This window comes from Elephas maximus, chromosome 7 (assembly GCF_024166365.1).
Source record: "Elephas maximus indicus isolate mEleMax1 chromosome 7, mEleMax1 primary haplotype, whole genome shotgun sequence".
Classification (NCBI taxonomy): Eukaryota; Metazoa; Chordata; class Mammalia; order Proboscidea; family Elephantidae; genus Elephas; species Elephas maximus.
Window position 1 is genome coordinate 91,135,250 of NC_064825.1, and position 23,423 is coordinate 91,158,672.

Below are 23,423 nucleotides of genomic sequence, written 5' to 3' on the forward strand. Positions count from 1 at the left end.
GAAGTGGTAGGGTTATGCTATTTGGGTGCTGGCTTCAGGAAAAACTAGGAAGAAGACAGTGTTATCTTTAATAATCTTTATCTGCTTTTAGTACCCAGCGTTTATACCCTCGTCCTGGCTTTTTAAAGGTGATCATTTCTTTTTCCCCAGCAAAACTTAACCATCCACCACCTTATCCCATGAGCTCCGAACGTGACAGCTGACTCACCCAGAAACTCATGACTCTGCTTAAGTGGTTTATGATAGTCCCATGACCTACTCTTCTTTTGTAATATATACTGATTTTTATCTCTAGGGGCTCAGACAGAAGGAACCTTTTAGTATAGTACCTTAAACCAAAGGAACGACTCTATTAGAGACTTCAGGTTTAATGGCCTTTGGGGAGAAGATCTTTTAAATGTGGCAAAGGCCTTGACTAATTTTCACATAATAGCATGTTGGGTATCTGTCACTTTCCACAGTGCGTAGGGCAATCTTTTGAGTTCAGAGCAATGGGCTTTGTTAAAAGCTTGAGGTTGGGTGATGACATGCAAAGAATGGGAACCCACCTTTCCAGTTCCTCTTTTCTCTCTTTTCCTTAGCTTTCCTACTTGGTATTTTCATGGTTTTGGATCATCATCTCTTCTGGCCAGACTAGTCATCTCTCTCATCTGGCAGCACTGAACTGAAGTCCAGGGAGAGCCTCTGGTAAGGTTAAAAAAAAAAAAAACTAGTGCCATCGAGGGTTAGCCGAGAGTAATTGGATGTGTTGTTCATCTCTTCAACTGTCCACATCAAGCAGCCTTCTTCCCAATAGGGGCAGATTCCTACAGTCCAGAGCTGATGGCTGTATCATGAACTGTTAGAATATTAGGGGTGGGAGGGATAGTTTTCTTACTACCTTCTCCATTTCCTGGGGAGACTCATGGGCAGATCTTTTACTGCAAGGACAGGGATAGGACTAAGTAGTAAACAGGCAGGGAACCAGGCAGCAGGAGAGCGGGGACACTGTCTGAATGGTTCCCTTTCACAAACACCCACCTCTCAGTTACACTGATCTCAAAGAAGACATGCTGGCATAAATGTCTTGAGATTTTCCCTACCCAGGCATAAGAAACATCCTTGTAGTTTCCTGTTCCCCAGAGCCCTTTCACTGCCAGTGGCATAGGCCTTAGGACTCTTGGACAAGTGAGTCTAACTTTGGCAAAGAGAGGGCCGTCATCTCTGCTTGGGAGCAAGTCTCTGTTCACTCCAGACCTCCAGCACCATCAGATTGGCACCTGTGTTATCCTTGCAAGCTGAGTCTCAGACCTGTGCTTGATAATATAATCACATTTGAGCAGCTTGATGCCTGCTTGCCTCCCCGCATGCAGGGTGTATATTGAGTCACCACTGGGTGTTTGTTTTTCCTTCTTTCTCTGAAACATCTGTGTGTGCTGCCTCGTGGAGTGTTGCACAGAACACAGCTTGAGTATTTTATACATAGTCCTGTTAATATTTTGGTGTCTGTCACTGTGCCAGATGCCATATGGAGCCCTAGTACCCCTCTCATGTCCTGTTCTTTCCCATCCACATCCCTCATCTTTTTAGGAGACAGTTCAAGTATGACCCATGAAGAGAAGCATTATAGGAGCTGCTGATGAGACACTTTCTCAGCCTACCCTCTCACACTTCATCTCTGGCCATTCTGAACTTTCCACAGCTCTCTGAACATGCCAATCTGTTTCACATCTCCAAGACTTTGCTCAAGCTGTTCCTTCCACCTGGCATGCCCTCCTACTGGTTCCGTTGTCATCCTGGAAAATACCAACCCATCTGTCAACACTGACTGATAGTCTTTTCTGACTCTTTAGGTGAAATTTACCATGTTCTCCTTCTCTCATAGCACTTAGGCTCCATTCTTGCCAGACTTCGAGGCCCTTAAGGGTAGAGATCCTATCTGGTTCACCTCTGTATTCCCATCACCCAGCCCAGCCCAGTCACTGGCACATAGTAGGGGCGCAGTCATTGTGAGGTGAGAGAGAAGGGGCTGACTTTGGATGGGAGTAACATAAAAGCAGTTGACTTGGGTTGAGTGCTCACTACTTGTTAGGCTGTATGCGAAACACTTTACATCCATGATCTCATTTAATGCTAATGTCAACTCTGAAAGCTAGATCCTGATATTTTCTCCTTCCGGACTTGCTCTCACATACACAGAGACACACATATACTTATCATTTTATATCCCATCATCCAGTTCTATTTTCTTATAGCACTTCCCAGTACCTGAAATTATATGTTTACTTGTTTATTATTTGTCTCCTTCACTAGAAATTAAGCTCCAGTCTTGTTCACTGCTGTAATCCCAGCAACTGTTAAACAGTGCCTAAAATATTAAGTGTCATCAATAAACATTTGTTCAGTGAATGAATGAATAAATGAATGATTGAGCCCCCATTTCACAGATAATGAAGAAATGGAGGCTTGTTGTTGTTGTTAGTTGCCACAGAGTTCACTACAACTCATGGCGACATTATGTATAAGAGAATGATATGTTGCCCAGTCCTGTGCCATCTTCATGATCATTGATATGTTTGACTCTGTTGTTGCAGCTATTGTGTCATAACTTCCAACCTAGAGGGCTCACCTTCCAGCCTATATCAGACAATATTCTGTTATGATCTGTAAGATTTTCATTGGCTAATTTTTGGCAGTAGATTACCAGGCCTTTCTTCCTAGTCTGTCTTAGTCTGAAAGCTCTGCTGCCATCTTTCCAGCACGGGTGACCCAGCTGGTTTTTGAAATACAGGTGGAATAGCTTCTGGCATCACAGCGACATGCAAGCCATCACAGTACAACAAGCTGACATGCGAGTGGTAGAATGGAGGCTTAGAGAGGTTAAATAGCTTTGCCAAGGTCACATTTGCACAGGGATCCAGGTCTTTCTTACTCCAAAGTGGACAATCCTGACATATTATATTGCCTCCTATAGAAGTTCCCAAGTACACAGATCTTAGTGCTCCTAGGAGAAAGGTCTGCTTTCCTGCTGAAAGTAGCCTCTGCCTTGGAGATTGGCCTTCTCCACTTTTCACCTCCCAGCGAATCCCTTACCCTACACCAAGGCAAATTGTGAGAGAAATTATGTGCCAGCTACCAGGTGTGTCCTAAGTGCCAGGCATGTTGCTAAACACTGGGAATAAAATGGGAAATGAGAGACAGGTTCAGCCCGCAAGGAGCTCAAATGGCAAAGACTGACATTTACAATACACCTAGGCTAAGGCGTGCTGAATCACTGAGCCCCTGGAGGCTGCAGGAGCAAAGCAGGGGTCTGTCCAACCACCTTCATCTCTGCTTCCCTGAAGGCAGACAAGAGAATACCATCTTGGCTTAATTCAAACTCCATCCTCTAGTGAAAGAGAGTAAAAATCAGCTGAAGTCTCAAAAGATATTTACTGTGCAGCCTAATTAAAACAGTGTCTCTCACCTCAGGACAGATGGGATGGAAATTGAAAACAGTGTCTAACCCAGAGAGATTTATTCTGTCCAAAGTCCAAGAGAGAGTGTCTTGGTGGCCGGCCCTCAGTTTGCATGACGTATGCTTGGTGGAGCTTACAAGAACCAAGGTGAGAATCTAGGAAAATGATTACCTTGCAGCTAGGTTGTAACAGGAAAGTCACAGACTGACTGCAGTTGTAAAAACTGAAAAACCTATCTGTGCCTTTTTTTTTTTAAGGGAAATTATTGAATCCCCTGTAGCAGGGAGGTAGTTGTCTAGTAATTGGTATCTGAACTGGAGTTCAAGTCTGCCAAGGCCTTGGAAAAATCTGTAGCAATCAGCAGAGGTTGCTACCAGAGATGTTAGCAATAACCTGGACAAACAGACTTCTCAGGCCCCCTTGTAGCTGTTCTCATTCATCAGCGAGTCTCACTCTTCAGGGTTAAAAATAAGGGCCAGGCCATAGTTGCAGTTCCGGCTCTGTGTAGCTGTGGGACCATGGGGAGGTCACTCCATCTCTCTGTTCCTCATTTTTTATCTATAAAATGAGAGTGTTAATGCTGTTACACAGGGTTATTGCAAAAACTGAATGGGAAAGTATTGGTGAAGTGATTAGCTCAGAGCTTAACAAATAATAATAATAGCATCCATTTACTGAGTACAGTACTTATAGTGTATCATCCTCACTTTACAGTTGTGGAAACTTTAGAGAGAAATTTCCCCCAAGGTAATGTGTGCTGGAATGTCAGCTTGAAACCATGTCGACAGCTCTTAGATGTGTACTTTTTCTACTGTCTGTCACTACCACCACAATGACTAACACAGCCTTCCCACTTTTGAATCCAGGCCTTAACTGACATTTTATATGAAGGAAAGAGGGGAACAGTGAGTTAAGCACCCCTTAATCTCTACCTTGGCCTGAAAAAATCAAAACCTGTTGCCATCGAGTTGATTCCGACTCATAGTGACCCTAAAAAACAGGGTAGGACTGCCCCATAGGGTTTCCAAGGAGCGTCTGGTGGATTCGAACTGCCGACCTTTTGGTTAGCAGCCATAGCTCTTAACCACTACACCACCAGGTTTTCCAAAACCAACCCTGTTGCTGTCGAGTCAATTCTGATTCATAGCAACCCTATAGGACAGGGTAGAACTGGCCCATAGAGTTTCCAAGGAGTGCCTGGTGGATTCGAACTGCTGACCTTTTGGTTAACAGCCGTAGCACTTAACCACTGCACCAGCAGGGCTTCCCTCCCTGAAAAGCTTGATACAGTCCTCACCTCTCTCCCTCCACAGACCATTAGGGTGAGGGGTGAGTGGGTAAAATCTTGGAATCCAAGCGTGCCTTAAGAATAGCTTACCACTGGATTGTGGAGGGCTGGACATTGCCAAACAGGCAGCTATTTTCTAGGGAAGCCAGATGAGAACATTTCCTCTTAGAGGTGAACTGGTTCCTCAGGTTTCCTTGCTGAGGGAGGGCTGGATATGAGCTTGCTTCTGCTTTGCCTTCAGTGATGTCTTACGAAGCATTCTGTGTCCACCGGCCACACTCATCCTTTACCAGTAAGGGTTAGTTTTTCCTAAGAGTAGTCATAGTTTATGATGCAGCATTTTCATCCATACCTGATGCCCCCAGTGGTTGTATGTGCCTGCTCAGTGTGGTGACAGAAAAAAGGTGGAGCCTGGGTTCACCTGTGTAAATAAGCCATCTGTGAGATTCTTGGGCAGTATCTCCAAGACCAGCCAGCTGCCCTCAGTGTGTCTGGGAAGGTTTGGAAAGTTTCTAGAACAATAATAATTTATGGATTTGTTTTAGTCTTTCACTTGTTCTTTCATTCAAAAAATATTGGGATTGCCTCAAGACACATTACCTGGTGCTGGTGGTGTAATAGGGAACAAAATAGTTAAGGACCTTCTTCATCTCAAAATAATTTCAGATAGCGATCAGTGTTATGAAGACAATACAACAATCTAATGTAATGGTGCAGGAGAGGGAGGGGGGCTACTTGAGATTGCTTGGTCAGGGAAAGCCTCCGCAAAGGTGACATTGGAGGTGAGACCTGAATGTTAAGGATCTAGTCATTCTAAGAGGTGAGGAGAAGCTTTTGAGACAGAACAGCAAAGGCAAAACCCTTAAGGCAGGAGTAAGCTTGGCTTATTTGAGGAACAGAAAGCAAGCCAATGTGGCCAGAAGGTGGCATGCATCACATTGGACAGGTAAGCAGGTGCCAAAGCATGTAGGGATTTGTGGGACATAGGTTTTATTCTGACAGCTATAGGAAGCCATTGAAGGATTTTAAAGTGGAGCAGTGACATAATCTGTTGCACATGTTAGCAGTATTATTCTAAATGCTTTTTGAAAAATAGACAGTTATGAAGAGTAGAAGTAGGAAGACCAGTCAAGAGACAACTGTGGTAGTTCAAGGAAGAAACTATGGTGGCAGTGAAGAAGTGGAATGGACAGATATGGGATCAGTTGTGCAGGGTGAGTCAACAGGACTTGCTGTTAGACTCAGTGGACAGGGAGATGATGCCCTTAAGGCTTTGAGCACAATGCTTGGCATATAAAAAGCACTCAATAAATGATAGCAACTATTGTTGTTATTAACAAACAGCCTATTATCAAACACCAGAGAACAATCCAATGATAGCATGGTGCTTACAGAGAAGTTGGCTCTTCTCTTTTGTTAATAAATGATAGTCTTAGAGACAATGGAGGTTTCAAGTATGGTAGTGTATTCAAGAACAAGAAACTGACTTTCAGTCAGTCTCACTCTTAGCTTTGGTTTCTTCATGTGATATTACTACATAACTACAAAGTGTGTTGAGCACTTAACACATGCCAGGTACCATGTCATGCTCTTTATATACATGCTGTCTTAGTTATCTAGCACTGCTGTAACAGAAGTACCACAAGTAAATGTCTCTAACAAACAGAAGTTTATTCTTTCACAGTTCAGGGGGCTAGAAGTTGGCATTCAGGGCACCAGCTCCCAGGGAAGGCTTTCTCTCTTTGTTGGTTCTGGGGGAAGGTCTTTGTCCTCAATCTTCCCCTGGTCTAGGAGCTTCTCAGTGCAGGGACCCCAGATGCAAAGGATGAACTCCGCTCCAGGTACTTCTTTCTTCGTGGTATGAGGTCCCTCTCCTCTCTCCTCTACCCTCTCTTTTATACCTCAAAAGAGATTGACTTAAAATACAGCCTAATACTATAGATTGATTCCTACCTCATTAACATAACTGCCTTTAATCCTGCCTCATTAACATCATAGAGGTTAGAATTTATAACACATAGGATAATCATATCAGATCACAAAATGGTAGACAACCACACAGCACTGGGAATCATGGCCTAACGAAGTTGATACATATTTTTTGGGGGGACACAGTTCAATCCATGGCACATGTCAAGCACTCCATATACATTAATCTCATTTAATCCTCCCAACAGCTTGTCCAGGTACTAAATTTTCCTTTATTTCCAGGTAAGAACACTGAACTCAAAGTGCCACAGCTAGTTAAGTGGCAGAGCTGTGACTCAAACCCAGGTATTTCTAACTCCTAGATCCACATTCATAACCCATTGCAGTATAAGGAAAGTAGCACTAGGTCTCGAGGGTTGGTTGGTATGCGTCCAACTTCAAATTTTCTACAACTTCCGGGCCTCAATTCAAGCTCATCACTCAAAACTACTAAGAACTATTTTGTGACACTTAAAAAAAAAAAAAAAAGCCCGCTATTCATACAGAGATTAGAGATTAGTGTTGAGAGTATATTTATTTATTGATCCTTTCTCCCTGTTCCTTTAGTAACTTGTAAGATGTAGAGCTGAGGCAACAGGAAATTTGAAGTCCAGCTTTTTATTAAATCTTCTGTTTAAGATTTCTGTGGAAGGAAACTGCTTGAGAGAAATTTGGTTTCCATTATTCACATGCCAAGAGAAGATGAGGAAACTGGGTCTGGTGGATTTTCTGAAAGTGTGGGGAGCAGGGAAGGTAAACCCTTGGGCTATTTTCTGCTTCTAGCCGTCCCACCCCCTAGAGTCGCCTGGGCCCTAATTGGGGACATGGGAAAGATTCCTTTTAGCCCTCACCACAGGACATCCACAGTTATGTGAAATCCAGCACTGCTGGGGCAAGGGAGGGAGTTTGGAGAAGACCACCATAACGGCAGAGAAAAGGGAATGCTTACTGCCCCATGGCATTTTCGTCTTGGAGTTCAATAGAAACCTGAATGATAACATGGAATTTATTTCAGGGAAGAGGAACAGACAGACAGACACATGCCATACCATGCCAGGTCATCTCCCCACAGTCACTCCAGTGTTGCCAAGGGAATGGGCAAAGGGTCATACCTATTACTGTAATTATTGTAAATCTCTAAAAGATAATTTCTGGAGGGCAGTTTAGCAATGATATGTCAGAAGCCTTTAAAAATACATATTCATTGCTTCTTGGGAAATCCTGGTGGCATAGTGGTTAAGTGCTATGGGTGCTAACCAAAAGGTTGGCAGTTCAAATCTACCAGGTGCTCCTTGGAAACTCTATGGGGCAGTTCTGCTCGGAGCTGTAGGGTCACTATGAGGCAGAATTGACTCAATGGCAGTGGTTTTTGGTTTTTTTGCTCCTTGAGAAATGGCTGATTCTAGGACTAGGGCAGGAAATATATAGGATGACGCACTAGTATCTTGTTGTGCCAGAAAGTAAGGAAGTGCTCTGAAAACACTTTGATAGGGGTATGTTAGGCAAAGCTGGAACCATTTGAGTAACAAAGTCAATAAAGTAGTATTGAATTAAAACCCAAAGTATAAGATAAATGTCCATGAGTCTATACTGATAAAAGTAAATGACTGAATAAATAAATGAGGGAGAAGAAACAAATTTTGTATGCAGAAGAATTTGAAATAATTATGTAGATCTTCCACCTCAAGGAGGGGGAAGCATAACTCCTCGTTCTTTAACCATAGGCTGCATATCGTGACTTCCTTCCAGATAGTGCATATGGAAAAGGGGAAGAAGAGTGACTTTACAGTGGAGAAACCTACAAACACTACCTCAGCCAGGTGATCAAGGTCAGCATCAACAGTGATAAGTCATATTGATAGTAGGTACTTTGAGATGATACTTTACTTCAGTGGTTTTCCTTCTAAAAACCTATAACCCCGGTCTACTCATGAGAAAAGTATCAGGCAAATACCAATTGAGGGGCATTCTACAAAATACCTGACCGGTACTTCTCAAACCTGTCAAGGTCATCAAAAACAAGAAAAATCTGAGAAATTGTCACAGGCAAGAAAAGCCTAGGGAGACACTACAACTAAATGTAATGTGGTATCCTGGGTGAAATCCTGGAATACGAAAAGGATGCTAGGGGAAAGCTAAGGAAATTTGAATAAAATATGAACTTTGGTTAATAATAATATATCGATACTGATTCATTGTAACAAATGTACCTTACTAATATGGGATGTTAATAGGTGAAACTGGATATGAGAACCCTCTGTACCATCTTTGCAAGTTCGCTGTAAATCTAAAACTGTTGTAAAAAATAAAGCTTTGTTTTTTTTGAATGCCCTGTAACCCAGGAGGTTCTCTACCAAAAACTAAACCTGTTGCCGTCGAGTCAACTCTGACTCATAGTGACCCTATAGGACAGAGTAGTCTGTTCTATTAAGTCTGTAATTTTTACAGAAGCAGACTGCCACGTTTTTTTCCGGCAGAGCAGCTGGTGGGTTCAAACCACCCACCTTTCTGTTACCAGCTGAACACTTAGCCACTGAGCCATCAGGGCTCCTGGAGTTTCCCTAGAAGGGAACTTTTTTCTTAGGAAATAATTAAGGATGAACCTAAAGATTCACTCACAGGATTTGTGTCATTGAGGTATGGATAATAGTGAAAAGATAGAAATAGCTTAAGTGTCCAAAATCAGGTATAGTAAACCAGAAGAACCATTGCTATCGAGATGATTCTGACTCATAGTTACCCTACAGGACAAAGGAGAACTGCCCTATAGGGTTTCCAAGAATGTAAATCCTTAGCAGGTTGCCACATCTTTCTCCCCTGGAGCCACTGGTGGTATTGAACTGCCAGACTTTCAGTTAAACAGCCAAGCACTTAACCACTGTGCCACCAGGGCTTCTTAGGTATGGTAAAAAAAAAAAAAAATGGTAAATCCATACAATTCAGTCATGAATCATAATCTTACAGAAATATATTTCTTGGCAAAGAAAGATACTCATGACTGATAGTTGAGTGAAAAAAGCAAATTATGAAGAGCCTGTGAAGTATAAGCCAGTTTTATAAAAGATAGATATGTATATGTCTATATGCATAGAAGGGGGTATGGATGGATATATTTCAGTGTGGTAATGGTGATTATCCCTGGTAATAACTGTTTGCTCCAGAAAGTACAAACCATCAAAAAAAAAAAAAAAGTTTTTGAATAAAAAAAAAAGGGGGCTGGGAATGATTCCATTCTAAATTCAGCAGTAGCAGCAGAAAAGCACTCAGTTCTAAAGGCGGGACTTCTGAGAGCAGATGGAACATTCTCAGGCTCCCATTCAAGTACCTCGGTATAGCAGGGCACTGCCTGAGCAGGCCTGCTGGCTGCTTCCCATCTTCCATAGAAGCAGACTGCCACCCACACAGCCCCTGTGGAGTGCAAAAGGGATAGCCACCTGTGAGAACAGGTTGCAAGATGCTTGGGGATCAAACTTGGCATTGTGATGGGCATGCGAATACTTCTCTCAGAGGTCTTCACGTAGGCCTCTAGGGGGCAGTCAGCTGCGAGGGCTAAGGGACAAACGCAGCATCAGCATTTCCTTCTCCATCTATAGTACTCCTACCCTTCCCTGGCATTTTTATGGTGTTGGTAAAGAATATTGAATATACCGTGGACTGCCAGAAGAACAAGCAAATCTGGCTTGGAAAAAGTAGTCAGAATGTTCCATAGAAAGTAGGATGGTGAGACCACATCTCACATACTTCAGATGTGTTATCAGGAGGGACCAGTCCCTGGAGAAGGACATCATGGTTGGTAAGAAAGAGGGTCAGCAAAAAAAGAGGAAGACCTTCAATGAGGTGAATTGACACAGTGGCTGCAACAGTGAGCTCAAGCATAACAAGAATTGTGAGGATGGTGCAGGACAGAGCAGTGTTTCGTTCTGTTGTGCATAGGATCACTATGAGTTGGGACTGACTCGACGGCACCTAACAACAACAATGAAAAAGCACTTGCATGTACTTTCCATCTCACTGCAACAACTCTTGAAGGTGAACAGTATTATCCTATTTTTCAGGTGAAGAAATTGAGCCTCAGAGAACTTAAATGGCTGCTACTTATTGGCTGAGTAACTGGATGTCAGAAAATACAGGTTCATGTCTCACTTCTTCCCCAGTTTTATTTCTGAGCATTGTAGAGTCCAATTGCTTAACCTAGATCTACCATTTACAAGTAGTGTGCCTCGAGCAAGTCATTCAGACCCTCTGGGCCACAATTTTCTTATCTATAAAATGGGAATACTAATACCTACCCCGTAGCTATTGTTTGGTCTCAGTTTATGATTATGTATATAAAGTGCTAAGCACAGCACATGGAACATTAAGTAAACTGTCTGTGAATAATGGCCATTATTGAAGGAGAGAGGGTTCATAGGATAAAGTAGAATGTGACTTAAAAGGTTTGAGAAGAAAGAGGCTGGAGCCATGTCACACTTTGTAAGGGCCATGGTGAGATGAGGAATCACAGGGCTCCTGCTCACGGCAGAGCTTGCTATTGAGTCTCTACTAGGTGCCGATCAAGCAGTGCCATTCCCTTGGTGTTTGGGCACAACCAGAAAAGAGGTGGAAGAACTTGGAACATTTAGGCCACCCTTCAGATTGAGGTAGAGAGGAACAGAGATAGTAAAAAGGGCATAGGAAGCAAGAAAGAAAACATTATAAATAAGAGCAAATTAACTCAGCAAGTGTGTAAGTTAGAAAGGAGCTTCGCTTTTGTCAGGTTTGGAATTTTTCTAAATTTCATTTGTCCAAGCCATCATAATTTCCCAGTTGAGGAAACTGGGTCCCGAGTTGCATAGAAGAGTCAGGACTAGAGCTCTCAAGTCCTCTCATTAGGTTTTCCCAGGATAAACTGAGAACATTTGACTATGTTTTACATCTATATCTCACTTAGTTCCACAGGTGGCACCTAAACATAAGTTCTGATCTCTTATTCATGATAACCCCCCTCACTTTCAGCCCAGGCCGATGGGCAGATGAGCGTAGGATGTAAGGGTCAAAAGTGGCAGCTTTGCTCAGTTTAGTGAGGGGGAGTGTCTCTGGATCTGAGTGTTTGGTTCATCTCACCCAGCAGCACTGATCTCAGACTTACTGAAACAAGGCAGTTACCGCCTCAGATACTGAAAGCTTGAGATTTCCCCAATTAGTTCCTCATACAATACCTGTGTGGCTTAATTTTTGGAGAATACTAAATCTGTGTTTTAAATCTCAACTGAATCTAGCCTTCCTCCCTTGCCAATACCTCGTAATTTCTCTATCCTCCTGAGTTGAATAATCCTTTTACAGCAATAATTAATTAATAAATAGACAAGGACTCAGCAGACATGAGTGATGCCAAACCAAATTAAGTTGTATTATATGCTTAGGAAAAGAAACGATTAAACTTGCTGAGGTCAGAGTGCTTGCCTCCTCATTTATTAACTGCCTCACATAAGCTACCCTCTCTGGGGACAGACACAAAAAGCCTGAACTGCCTGACTATCTGGCCTGTCTAAAAAATTGTCAGGCAGTGAAACACTCCTCAATCATAATCACTTCATCAGCAGGCATTAGGAGGCTGAATGTGACTGGGGCTGGAGGCATGCCTCTGACAACCCCTTCAATTTCACAGGCATGACAGCATTCTGCTGGCTGGGCCTCTTAGTTCCGTCCTGTCACCTCAACCCCTAACTCCTAGCAGGGAGGCACTAAATCTCACATTGTCCTTCCAGTCAGACTAGGAGCTCCCAGTTCCTTTAGCTAAACATTTTGTTCCTAAAAGAATTTAGAAAAAATTATGTGCCTCCTTGTACATTTTTGAGTCTTGAAATTATATATCAAGTTTAGATAGTTGCAAAGGATGTGATTTCTGACATTATATAGTTTATATGAACTTTACGACTTTGTCAAAACTTTGGCACTGAATTTAGCCTATTGAATTTACAGGCACGATTCATTATATAATCTAATTGGCAAAGCTGGTTCTTATGATCAAACCATCAGGCCAAATCAGACTTGCTTTCTATCAGATTAAGTCCGATTTAATTTTTTTCACTTCTAATTAACATATTTGTACACACACCATGACAGCCATCTCACTTCTGAATTTTAATTCTTAGATGAGTGGATAGTCAGATGAGGCACACAGCCTTGCCAAGGGTTTATTTCCTGGATGCAGTAAGGGATCGTCTCCATTACTCTCACAGGACTTTCTCTTAGAAGCAGGGCACTCTGGAATTGTCCCGTGGTAAATCCAGGACAGTGAGAGGTATGTGTGTCTTTTCTGAAGTGGAAGTAAGGTGACTGTGAAAGTAGAGGTGACTGGAAAGAGAACCTGTAGCCCCTAAGCATGTTCTTCAGCAGGTGAGTTTTAGAGAAGAGTCTATATGAAAGTTCAGGATCTGGAAATTTATTCTCTTAAAATTGTTGTTGTTAGCTGCCATCGAGTCAGCCCCCTACTCAAGGCAACAGCATGCACAACGGAATGAAATGCTGCCTGTTGCTGCTTCGTCCCCTGTGATTGGTTGCAGGTTGAACCATTGTGACCCATAGGGTATTCATTGGCTGGTTTTTGAAAGTAAATTGCCAGGCCTTTCTTCCGAGTCCATTTTAGTCTTGAAGCTCTGTTGAAAGCTGTTCAGCATCGTAACAACACATAAGTCTCCACTGACGGGTAGTGGTTGCGCGTGAGGTGCATTAACTGGAAACCAAATGGGGTCTCCTGCATGAAAGGTGAGAATTCTACTGCTGAACCATGCTTGCCTCCTTTTTAAAATTATTCATGCCCAGAGAGCCCCTGGAAAGTCATTATGTATGCCTGAGGGCATATGTACACTAAGGGTTTGTATACTCCACTTTTACATACTAGATCCGTCCATGACTGAAATGAGACCAGTTAACTAGGCTTCACTCAGTATTTGTCTTCACCGGTTTTCTCTTTTCTAGAGACCTGCCAAGTAGAAGGATCAGAACCATGGTACTTAGCCTTTTTATTCAATATCTGTATTTCATTAGGCTTGGAGTTGTCATAGGTAACTCTCCAAGCAAGCAAAGAAGGGCCCTGTAGCTTTTCAGATGTTTGTAGAGGATTTGGGGAACACTTGTCCTGTAATGTAGTGTTTCAGATGCCAGAACTAGGAACATTGAGAGAAAGTTAGAAGGAGGCAGATTTTGACAAGAACGAAGTTGGATTGAGGAAGAGGACTAACACTTGATCATTTGTATTATATAAAATACAGCCTTCACAATAATCCTGTACAACAGATATTATTACTGTGAAGGGACTGAGACCCAAAGAGGTTTAGTTTACCAAAAGTCCACCAGTTCATTAGTGCCAAAGCAGGGATTTGAACCTAGCTCGGTCTGGTGACTCCAAGGCCATTATATAATGCTACCTCTTTCATTGGCAAAGACCTACTATCAGTTGAACTGACTGCCTAACAACTTTAGTTCATTCTCAAAAAAAATATATATATATAAACATAAAAAGAATTTCCGTAGCCTCTGAGTCGCAGGAACCCCAGTCCAAAAGACGCGTTCTACTCCTGGCTATGCTTTCTTGGTGATAGGAGGTCCCCCTGTAACTCTGCTTGCTTCTGTCTTTTATATCCCAAAAGAAACTGGCTCAAGACACAGTCCAATCCATCATCAACACAACTGCCGCCTATTCCCCCTCATTAACGTCACAGAGGCAGGATTTACAAAACATAGGAAAATCATATCAGGTAACAAAATGGTGGACAGTCACACAATACCAGGAATCATGGCCCAGCCAAACTGATATACACATTTTTGGGGGACACAATTCAATCTATGACATTTGCCTGACACTGCTTATGTTGTTATATAAGGCTCCAGGAGAAACCACATGCAAGGTTAGCAAAGCACTGTGTCATAGATTCACTTAAGATCCTGTTTCTTCATTATTGTGAAAGACAGCTTATTAATTAATTATAAAAATATACTTTCTTTAAAAAAAAGCCTTGCCGTCAAGTTAATTCTGACTCATGGCAACCCCCTGTGTTACAGAATAGAATTGTTGGGTTTTGTTGCCCGATTAGGGTCGTGCCCTGGAGCGGAAAGCCAATGAACCATACTCCAAGTCAGAAAGAGTGAGAAAGTTTATTCAGGAGGTGGATACATCACTGGGGCCCGACAGCCACATAGGCTGTCTCCGTGGAGCCCCAAAGAGCAATTTTACATTAGAGCTTATATACAGTTTTACAAGCTGTTGGGAAGTGTCTTTGTAGCCCAAAGATGGCATGGCCAGAGAGTTATTCATTACAAGATAGTGACAAAAGACTTACCAGTGTAAAGAGATACATGAGGACATCTCTTTATCAGGCTAAAGATACACATATCAGACACCCGGGCTCTGACTTCCCTGTGGGGGTTGTGAGTCACAGGTGGTCTGACAGAACAAAACAAAGTTATTTGCATCAGGTTAAAACAAAGAACAAAGTTATTAACATTAGGTCAAAACAAAGTCATTAACAAAGGTATGAGAAGGAGGAGGCAGGCAGAGGAAGGAGAAAAACAGAGGTTCATAGTGGCATTAGTTATGTCAAGCTTTCAGTTGCCCATTTTGAAAAGGGGAAAACATGCTGGGGAGTATCAGGGTCACAGGTTTTATTGGCTGTCATCTTACAGAAGCAGATCATCAGGACCTTCTTCCACAGTGTCACTGGCTGGGTTTGAACCACCAACCTTTAGGTTAGTAAACAAAACAAAAACAAAACACCACCAGGATTTCCTTTAGGTTAGTAGTCAAGTGCAAACCACTTGTACCACCCAGGGACAAGTTTTTTCTAGAGAGAAAAACTCTATTCTCTCACCTACTAGGCGGTAAAGTCAGTGAAGGCAACCACTATGTCACCATATTCATTATTGTGCCTAGCATTATGCTTAATAGAGTAGACAGTCAATAAACACTGAACACATAAGGAATCAATAAATGATTTGCCAGAATCCCTAGTTTTCATGCTTTTAAACCAAAAAAACCAAACCCAGTGCCGTTGAGTCGATTCCGACTCATAGCCATAAAAAAAAAAAAAAAAAAAAATAGTGTTATCGAGTCGTTAATAGAGTGAAGTAAATCTTTCAGGCCTGTCATGGATTGAATTGTGTCCCCCAAAAATATCTGCCAACTTGGCTAGGCCATTCCAGTATTGTATGATTGTCCACCATTTTGTCATATGATGTGTGTTGTAAATCCTATCTCTATGATGTTAATGAGATGGGATCAGCGGCAGTTATGTTAATGAGACAGGACTCAGTCTACAAGATTAGGTTGTGTTTTAAGTCAATCTCATTTGAGATATAAAAAAAAGAATCGAGCAGAGAGACACGGGGGACCTCATACCACCAAGAAACCAGAGCCAAGAGAATAGTGTGTCCTTTGGACCCAGGGTGCTTGTGCTGAGAAGCTCCTTAACTGGGGAAGATTGATAACAAGGACCTTCGCCGAGAGCCTACAGTGAGAGAAAGCCTTCCCCTGAAGCTGGCACCCTGAATTCGGACTTCTAGCCTCCTAGACTGTGAGAGAATAAATTTCTCTTTGTTAAAGCCATCCACTTGTGGTATTTCTGTTATAGCAACACTAGATAACTAAGACAAGGCCGAAGAAAAGGACTCTTGTGGAATGAGAAGAGATTTTATAGTCAGGACTTCTGACCTTTTTCCCAAGCCAACTCTACAAGCCTTATTGTAAAGAACCTAGTAACTCAAGAGGAATTTGCTTTATTTATAATTTGATTATTCTCAATCTTTTGAGGGTTGTTGACCTTTTTTAGAATATGATGGAAATCACATCCACTCTCGGACAAAGGAACACACAGACATTTTTGTATACAATTTCAGTAGATTCACGAACCCTTAAAACCATGGATGCCAAGTTAAGAAGGCTAAAAAATGAGCTTAGGGAAAGGGTGCAGTTGCCATGCCAGACCTCTCATATTTAAAGTAAAATTGATAAGAAAACAACAAGCGCTTGCTTTGGATACAATACCAAGGGGGAGAAATGGCACCGGTTCTAGCTTGGCCTTGATTCTGTTGAGAAGCTTTCACAAAAGACCCTTTGTTCCCTTTGGGACACAGGCCACCAAACACTGCTCCTTAATGACTATCCAACCCTTCCCAGCATGCACAGGAACCCTTCATCCTGTGATTGGAACACAGGCAGGAAAAAGGAGTGGAAAAAGGGCAGTTTTGGATTGTGAGGATTGCTGAGTTGGTTCTTTTGGCTCCCAGAGTACACTTGCCTTAATTTACAGGCCCCATACCTTGTTTTTTCTTTTTTTTTTTTTTGATACCTTGAAATGTTTTAGCCCTTAGCAGAAGCACTAGAAATTTACTGCTTAGGATATTTTCCCTTACAGGTTTTCACAAATGATTGCAAAAGAGCACAGACTTTATATAGACACAGATAACCTATTATGAGATGAAAGGTTTCTGGGTCATAGCTAGGAGCTGATACACCCCAGGCTTTCACCACTCTAGCCCCTGGCCTCCACCAGAGGAAGATTTACCTCCCTTCCAAGCCCCCCAGCTCAACTACTTCAAAGGCTTTATTGGACCAAAATGAATGCCCTTGATTTTTAAGGACAGAAGTCTTACTATGTGACCCTAGGATTTTACATCTCTCAGAGGTTCACTTTCTTCATCCAGAAAATGGGGAGAATAGTAGTGGGTGTGTCCTAGGATTATTGTGAGGGTTAGTGATAGAAAGCATGGGTAAGCAGCTCTTCGCTCAGTGCCCTGGCACACAGTGAATATTCGATCCAGGCTAGCTCTTGTTACCATTTTAAGGATAGTAACCTCTGGAAGTGAATGAGGACAAACTAGGCAATTTTGCTACTTGTGACCTCTGGAAGTGACTGAGGACAAACTAGACAATTTTGCTACTTTTGCTCTACTAAGTTAAGTGTGCTCACCACTGCCCCCTTTCTTTTTCTGCCCCTGCCTTCTTGCCCCAGGTAGACTGTCCCTGTACCAACAGTGTTCTCTCCCAGGACCAAGCCAACAACAACAACAACAAAAATCCAGCTGCTATCAAGCCATTCCTGACTCATGGTGACCCACCTATGTCAGAGTACAACTGTGTTCCATAAGGTTTTCAATGGCTGATTTTTCGAAAGTACATCCCACGCCTGCCTTCTGAGGCATCTCTGGGTGAATTTGAACCTTCATCCTTTTGGTTAGCAGCCAAACAGTTAGCCATTTACACCACCCAGGGACTCCAGGACTAAGCCAAGGAAGCTCTAACCTTGAGCAGCTGAGGGTTACCCAGGCCTCTGGAGCTCAATGTCTCGCTTATGGGAACATCCCTGATATCTGGGTATGCTGGCCAGGGCAGTAGTGGCTGACTTTCTTTCAGCTGCTTTCCTTTTTTCCTGCCTTCCTCTCTGTTATTTTTCTTTCTCACTGTCTTGCTCCTTTTTAATAAACAATTATTTATTGAACACGTTCATGTGCCTAGCAGAATACTAGTGCTAATTAATAAAATAGACAGGGTTGCTACTTGTTGTGCTCTAGTGGGGGGTAGAGAGGAGTGTAAATAGCAAACAAACATAATTGTAGGAGGTGATGAGGGCTATGAAAGAAATAAACAGGGTGCTGAGATGAAAAACAACCAGAGAGTCCTGCTTATAGTACCTTCTCTGAAGAGATGACATTTAAACCCAGTGACTATCCCCGTGGCAGGAGTTGAAATCTAGTGAGGCAAGCCATTGGGCGTGCAGGATGATAGCTTCTCCCTGTTATTTTCTCCTAACAATAAATGACTTAAGGCTTAGGTGTAGTCAGACTCCTGATTTCTACTCCACTAAAAAAATGACTTAAGGCTTAGGGGAAGTCAGACTCCTGATTTCTACTAGCAATCTATTTTATCAGTTAAGTTGAAAAAAAGAAATCGACCCTCACCTGTTCCTTTAAATATCTACCCGCCTACTTTGTACCAAGGAGCCCTGGTGGCGCAGTACTTAAGCACTTGGCTGCTAATCATAAGGTGGGTGGTTTGAATCCACCAGCCACTCTGCTCTGCGGAAGAAAGATGTGAGCCTGCTTCCTTAAAAGATTTACAACCTTGGAAAAAACCTATGGGGCAGTTCTGCTTTGTCCTGTAGGGTCACTACAAGTTGAGATTGACTGGTTGGCAACAGGTTTGGTTTTTGGTTTTGTTACTTTGTACCAGGCACTGTGCATTTTACTCGTATTACTTAATCCTCTAGTAACCCAAGAAAGTAGGTTTTATTATTATCGTTGTCCCTGTAGTCAAATAAAGAAATCTAAATTTAGAGAAGCAGAGTAACTTGCCCTAGCCCACACGGCTTGAAAATGCTGGAGTTGAGACTGGAATTCAGGACTGTCTGACAACAAAGCCTGTGGCTTCAACCAGTCTACTGCCTCCCTTCCTTGTGATGTCTTAACTCACCTCGTTCTCGTCTTCCTTTGCAGTGGTGCCAGTGAAGAAGAGGACACATGAAGGCCTGCATCACCAGTGGGAAATCATCCCTCCCCCTTGTGTGTCTGTGACAGCGTGTATGTAACGGCTTCTGATTTCTGTGAAAGTTGCCCAGCAACAAACGTACTTTCATCGGATATGTCCCCAAATTCTTTCCAAGGGACGACCAGTTCTCATGCTTACTGACTGACTGTACAGCTTCTCTTTCTCGGTTGTAGTAGGTCAAGGAAAATTGCCGCTTTGATCAGTCAGGAGCAATGAAGAAGGATCCTTCAGGTAATCCTTCAATGGCTGCTTTGAATGGACTCAGGAAAGGCAGCCTCTGTAATAGTGTACAACCAAACAGTATTGCTTTATTAGGAAGGATCTGGGATAATCTTGAGGGACAGTCGTAATTTTCCCTACCTGCTAATAAAAACCCCAGTTGGTTCGTATCGAAGCATGAAACAAACGAGGGCAACGTGAGGCTGAATTGACTCATATAGATAGTCTCTAGAAGTCCAATTCTAAATTCCTGAAAATGTGGTGACATGAATTAGGATGGATGGCTTGAAAATAGAGTGAAGGAAAGAATTAAGTGCTAGAAATACATGGAAATATTTTTAGTATGTGAGCTTATGTAGGACTTGAGATTCGTAATTCAGTACTGTGGAGATGAAAAAAATGAGGAGATAGAAAGGAAATAACCTTAAAAAAAAAAAAAAAAGACCAAAGACAAAGATCTGATTAAAAGTTGAATTAACTATTTTCAAGACAAATTGCCTGAGTTTCTAAACAGTCACTAAAGGTATGATGTAAGCTGAATTATTTGCGTGAATTCTGCAAGTTTTATGGGTCTTCTCCCACCATAAAAGACTGGAACATATATTACCAAATGGGAATTTTCAGTGTAGGTTTTTGGCCTCCCTGCTTAGCCTAATTTGGCTTAAATGCAATGTAGGGAGAATTCTTGCCACTTCGTGGTGCTGAATTGAGCTCCATTGCCCAGCAGATGGCCAGCAGGTGTACCATCCTTATACTCCAGCGGGAACCTTCTTCTCATAGCATTCCCACCCACAGACCTTGGGATCGGCTCCTACCCCCCACCTTGGTTCTCTTCCTCTTACAAGATGTGAGTAGAGACAGACCCATGGTTGGACTTGTTCACCTCTCCCCATTCCCAAATTACATTTTCTTACAAGCAAGCCTCTCACCCCCAAGTAAGCAGTGATGTGCTAGGCGAATACAAAACTACAAGCTAAAAAAAAACTTGCATCTTCTTAGTCAACAAGAGGTTTGGAGTAAGGGGACAATGTTATTTTTTATATGAAACAGACAATTACATTATGAAATAGAATGTACACACATGAACCGTTAAGAAAAAAATGGAGACCTCAGAGGTAATTCTTGTTTTCAAATGAAAGTATGTGTTCTCCCTCCTCTGCCTTTAGTGGTATTTTGATGTTCACTTTGGAGAAGTGCACGTGGAACCATGTTTTGGCTTTGGGGTTGCTGCTACCCCAGTGCCTAGCCATCCAGTGCCCCAAAGGCAGAACCAAAGGAACCTCTAGAGGGGAAATCCTCCTCTTCCTGCCTGCCCTTTTTTGACCTGTGTACCTATCAGAAAGCTTTAGGGCCAGCCAATTTGTGTGTGTGCAGGATGGCTTTGAGGCAGAAACAATACTTGCTTACTGTAGGAGTCCTGTTTATGCCGTTGTTCAGTCCTGTGTGTGCTGTGAAATGATTTATCCCTTCAGGCCAGGTAGCTACCAGGCATGTATGTTTCTAGGTTAGGATTACCCCAGCTGACTAAATAAATAGAAGATGTGGGGCTGGGAGTATAGGCTGTTTTTTGTTTTGTTTTTTTTTTTTAAGTGTTTTTCTCTGAAATGGTGGTGGCCAGAAATGGCTAAGACAATCTTGGTGCTTTACCTATCTGCAGAGACTGGAGAATTTGGCATATCACCAATTACAACCCCAACCATATGCAACAAAACTAATCTAAAAGAAGGACCAAAGGCCGCTTTTGAAAGAGTTAAGGCATCGTTAAGGCATCAGAAGATTAAGAAGACTTTGGGATTTGGAAACTTGTGCTGCGTTTCTCCAATAATTAGTGTTTAGTTTCCAAATAGTAGCCTTATCTTAGCAATGAACAGATTATTGATTCCTCCATACCTGATCATATGTTATTACCTTAAATCAGTATTTGGGAAGTCAAGCATTTATGCAGTGGATGTGAGCAGAAATATAAAAATATGTGCCAGCCTGTCTCAGTAAATTATCGTATCTGTAATCCTCAAGGAAAGCACTTTTGCTTTTAGGTAGAAAAGATTTCAGATTTGCTTTATGGGCTCCTGCTGTCTTCAGCACCTGATAAAACTTTAACCAGGGAAGCATTAAACACAGCACAGCAGCTTCTGCCCAGGCTTCTAAGTTCCTGCCGGCAGCATTTATCAGTGTAAGAACTCGGAGGCTCCCTGTAGTGGCACCAGCTTCCCCCAGAGCTGCAGCATGCTGCTCTGCCTTAAACTCAGCACGTGAGGCTTCCTTCCTGCCAGGTCAGTACAAGTTAGAGCACTCAGAGTTGTGTCCTGACTGGCTGCAGGCTGCAAAAATCCCCGGCAGATAATGAATGTCTCCAGAATGAATCGGTACTCACAGTGGTCCTTGGCTGCCTTCCAAATGTTGGCTGTCTGTAGGCCGAGAAGAGTTTGTCCTTTGATTTGATATCATTAAATCTGGGGCAATTCTAAGCCATGCTTGGAGTCTCAGTTCAGATAAGGGAAGTATATTGAGGACCTGCTATGAACCAGGCCCTGTCCTATGCACCCGTTTCTCAGATAGTAAAACAGATGCAAAGTAGAAGAGTCCCTTCCCTCAAGTTACATAGCTAGGTAATAGATTTTGAACTCAGCTCTCCCTAACTGTGGGGGCAGGACCTTTGTACCACACTGTGCGCCTTTTTTTTACTGGAATGATCTAAAAACACAAAAGGAGGAAAGGCTCAGGTTCCCCCCTGTCATCTGGCCATCCTACCTTCTGAATTCTTTTTTCCAATAACGTGTAATGGCTGTAGTTTGGTTCAGGAATGTCGTCAAGGTGGCCTTATTCCTCCACTTTTTTAGCAGATGCTTTTAGTACACATTGCAAACTTGAGCCCACTCCAGGAGTTTGGGGAGCCATTCCTTTTTGGTGTTATCTTCCATAAATGTTTCTACGCCTTCAAGAGTACAGAACTTTTCGGAAATAGTAAAAGTGAAAGGTGTTCTATTGTCCACTCTGACTTTATTTGAAAATGCCTGCTGTTACACTGCTGCAGAAAAGGAAATACTCATTATCTTAGTATACCTAGCCCGTTCTGTACTCTGTGAGGATGTCGATTCGAAGTCCAGTGACTCTGAACTCTCCTGCCAATACCTGGTTTTATTTATATATGTACAGAGAGAGAGTGAGACATATATAGATAGATATGTATATGTGTGCTATCTCACTCACACACACCATTTAAGAACTATGGGAAACTTAGAGCATCCACTTCATTTTCTTGCACACCACTGCAAAGGTTACTGCCAGTCCTGATTACAAGTGTCACCAGATAACTGGAGCTTAGCTGCTTGCTTACAAGAAGAGCAACTCCCTGGCAAAGGTTGTCAGTTCCTAAAACATTGAGCCAAGGTGACAGCCTGAGAGAGATTGCACTCCAGACCTACCTACTGCAAGATGTCTGATTTGGATACGGAGCCATTTTGGTGACCTGAGAGTCTGACCGCTCCAGTCTGGCCTGTGGGCACAGCTCCAGAATCCACTACCTTGTTGTAGTGGCAGGGCCTAGGAATTCTTCTTTCCCCACCTAGAAAATACTCTCCTGCTGATACCTGGAATTCCACACTCAGGGCTTTGTGCCTTTGACTTAAACCAGAGGAGAGTTTTGATCCCGTCAAAAATGGTACCTCTGGGAAAGCACCACATTAAGGCTATGATGGGAAGCGTACAGAGTTAAGTGGTACAGTGGAAAGCCTGGTAACCTGAAGACCTGGGTTTTAGGGCTGACTGGGACCACATTGACAAACGGCCTGGCCCCTCTGGACCTCAGTCTTCTAAGCTGTAAAAAGTGGAGAGACGAGTAAACTGGGTGGCCTGTAAGGTTCCTTTGGTTCTTTAAATGTATTTCTGCCAAATCAGTATTCACCTGCAAGTTCTGAGCACGGTTTGAGGATTTGAGGGTGGAAAGGTAATTAATTATATCAGTGTCAGGAGGGCAAGGGGGAAGCTTTAC

General features: G+C 42.6%; 1 protein-coding gene across 6 annotated transcripts in view; it reads left to right on the plus strand.

Moving 5' to 3' along the window:
• TRIM44 (tripartite motif containing 44) overlaps positions 1–23,423 on the plus strand; it is a 213,925-nt gene that overhangs the window by 118,390 nt on the left and 72,112 nt on the right. Inside the window, exon 5 of one of the 6 annotated variants that reach the window (XM_049889416.1) lies at positions 19,162–19,858. The exons of 2 other annotated variants lie outside the window; for them this stretch is intronic. In XM_049889416.1, the coding sequence (XP_049745373.1) occupies positions 19,162–19,189 (28 nt within the window). In that variant the 3' untranslated portion in view covers positions 19,190–19,858. 3 more of the 6 variants (XM_049889420.1, XM_049889419.1, XM_049889414.1) reach the window with 3 other exon arrangements.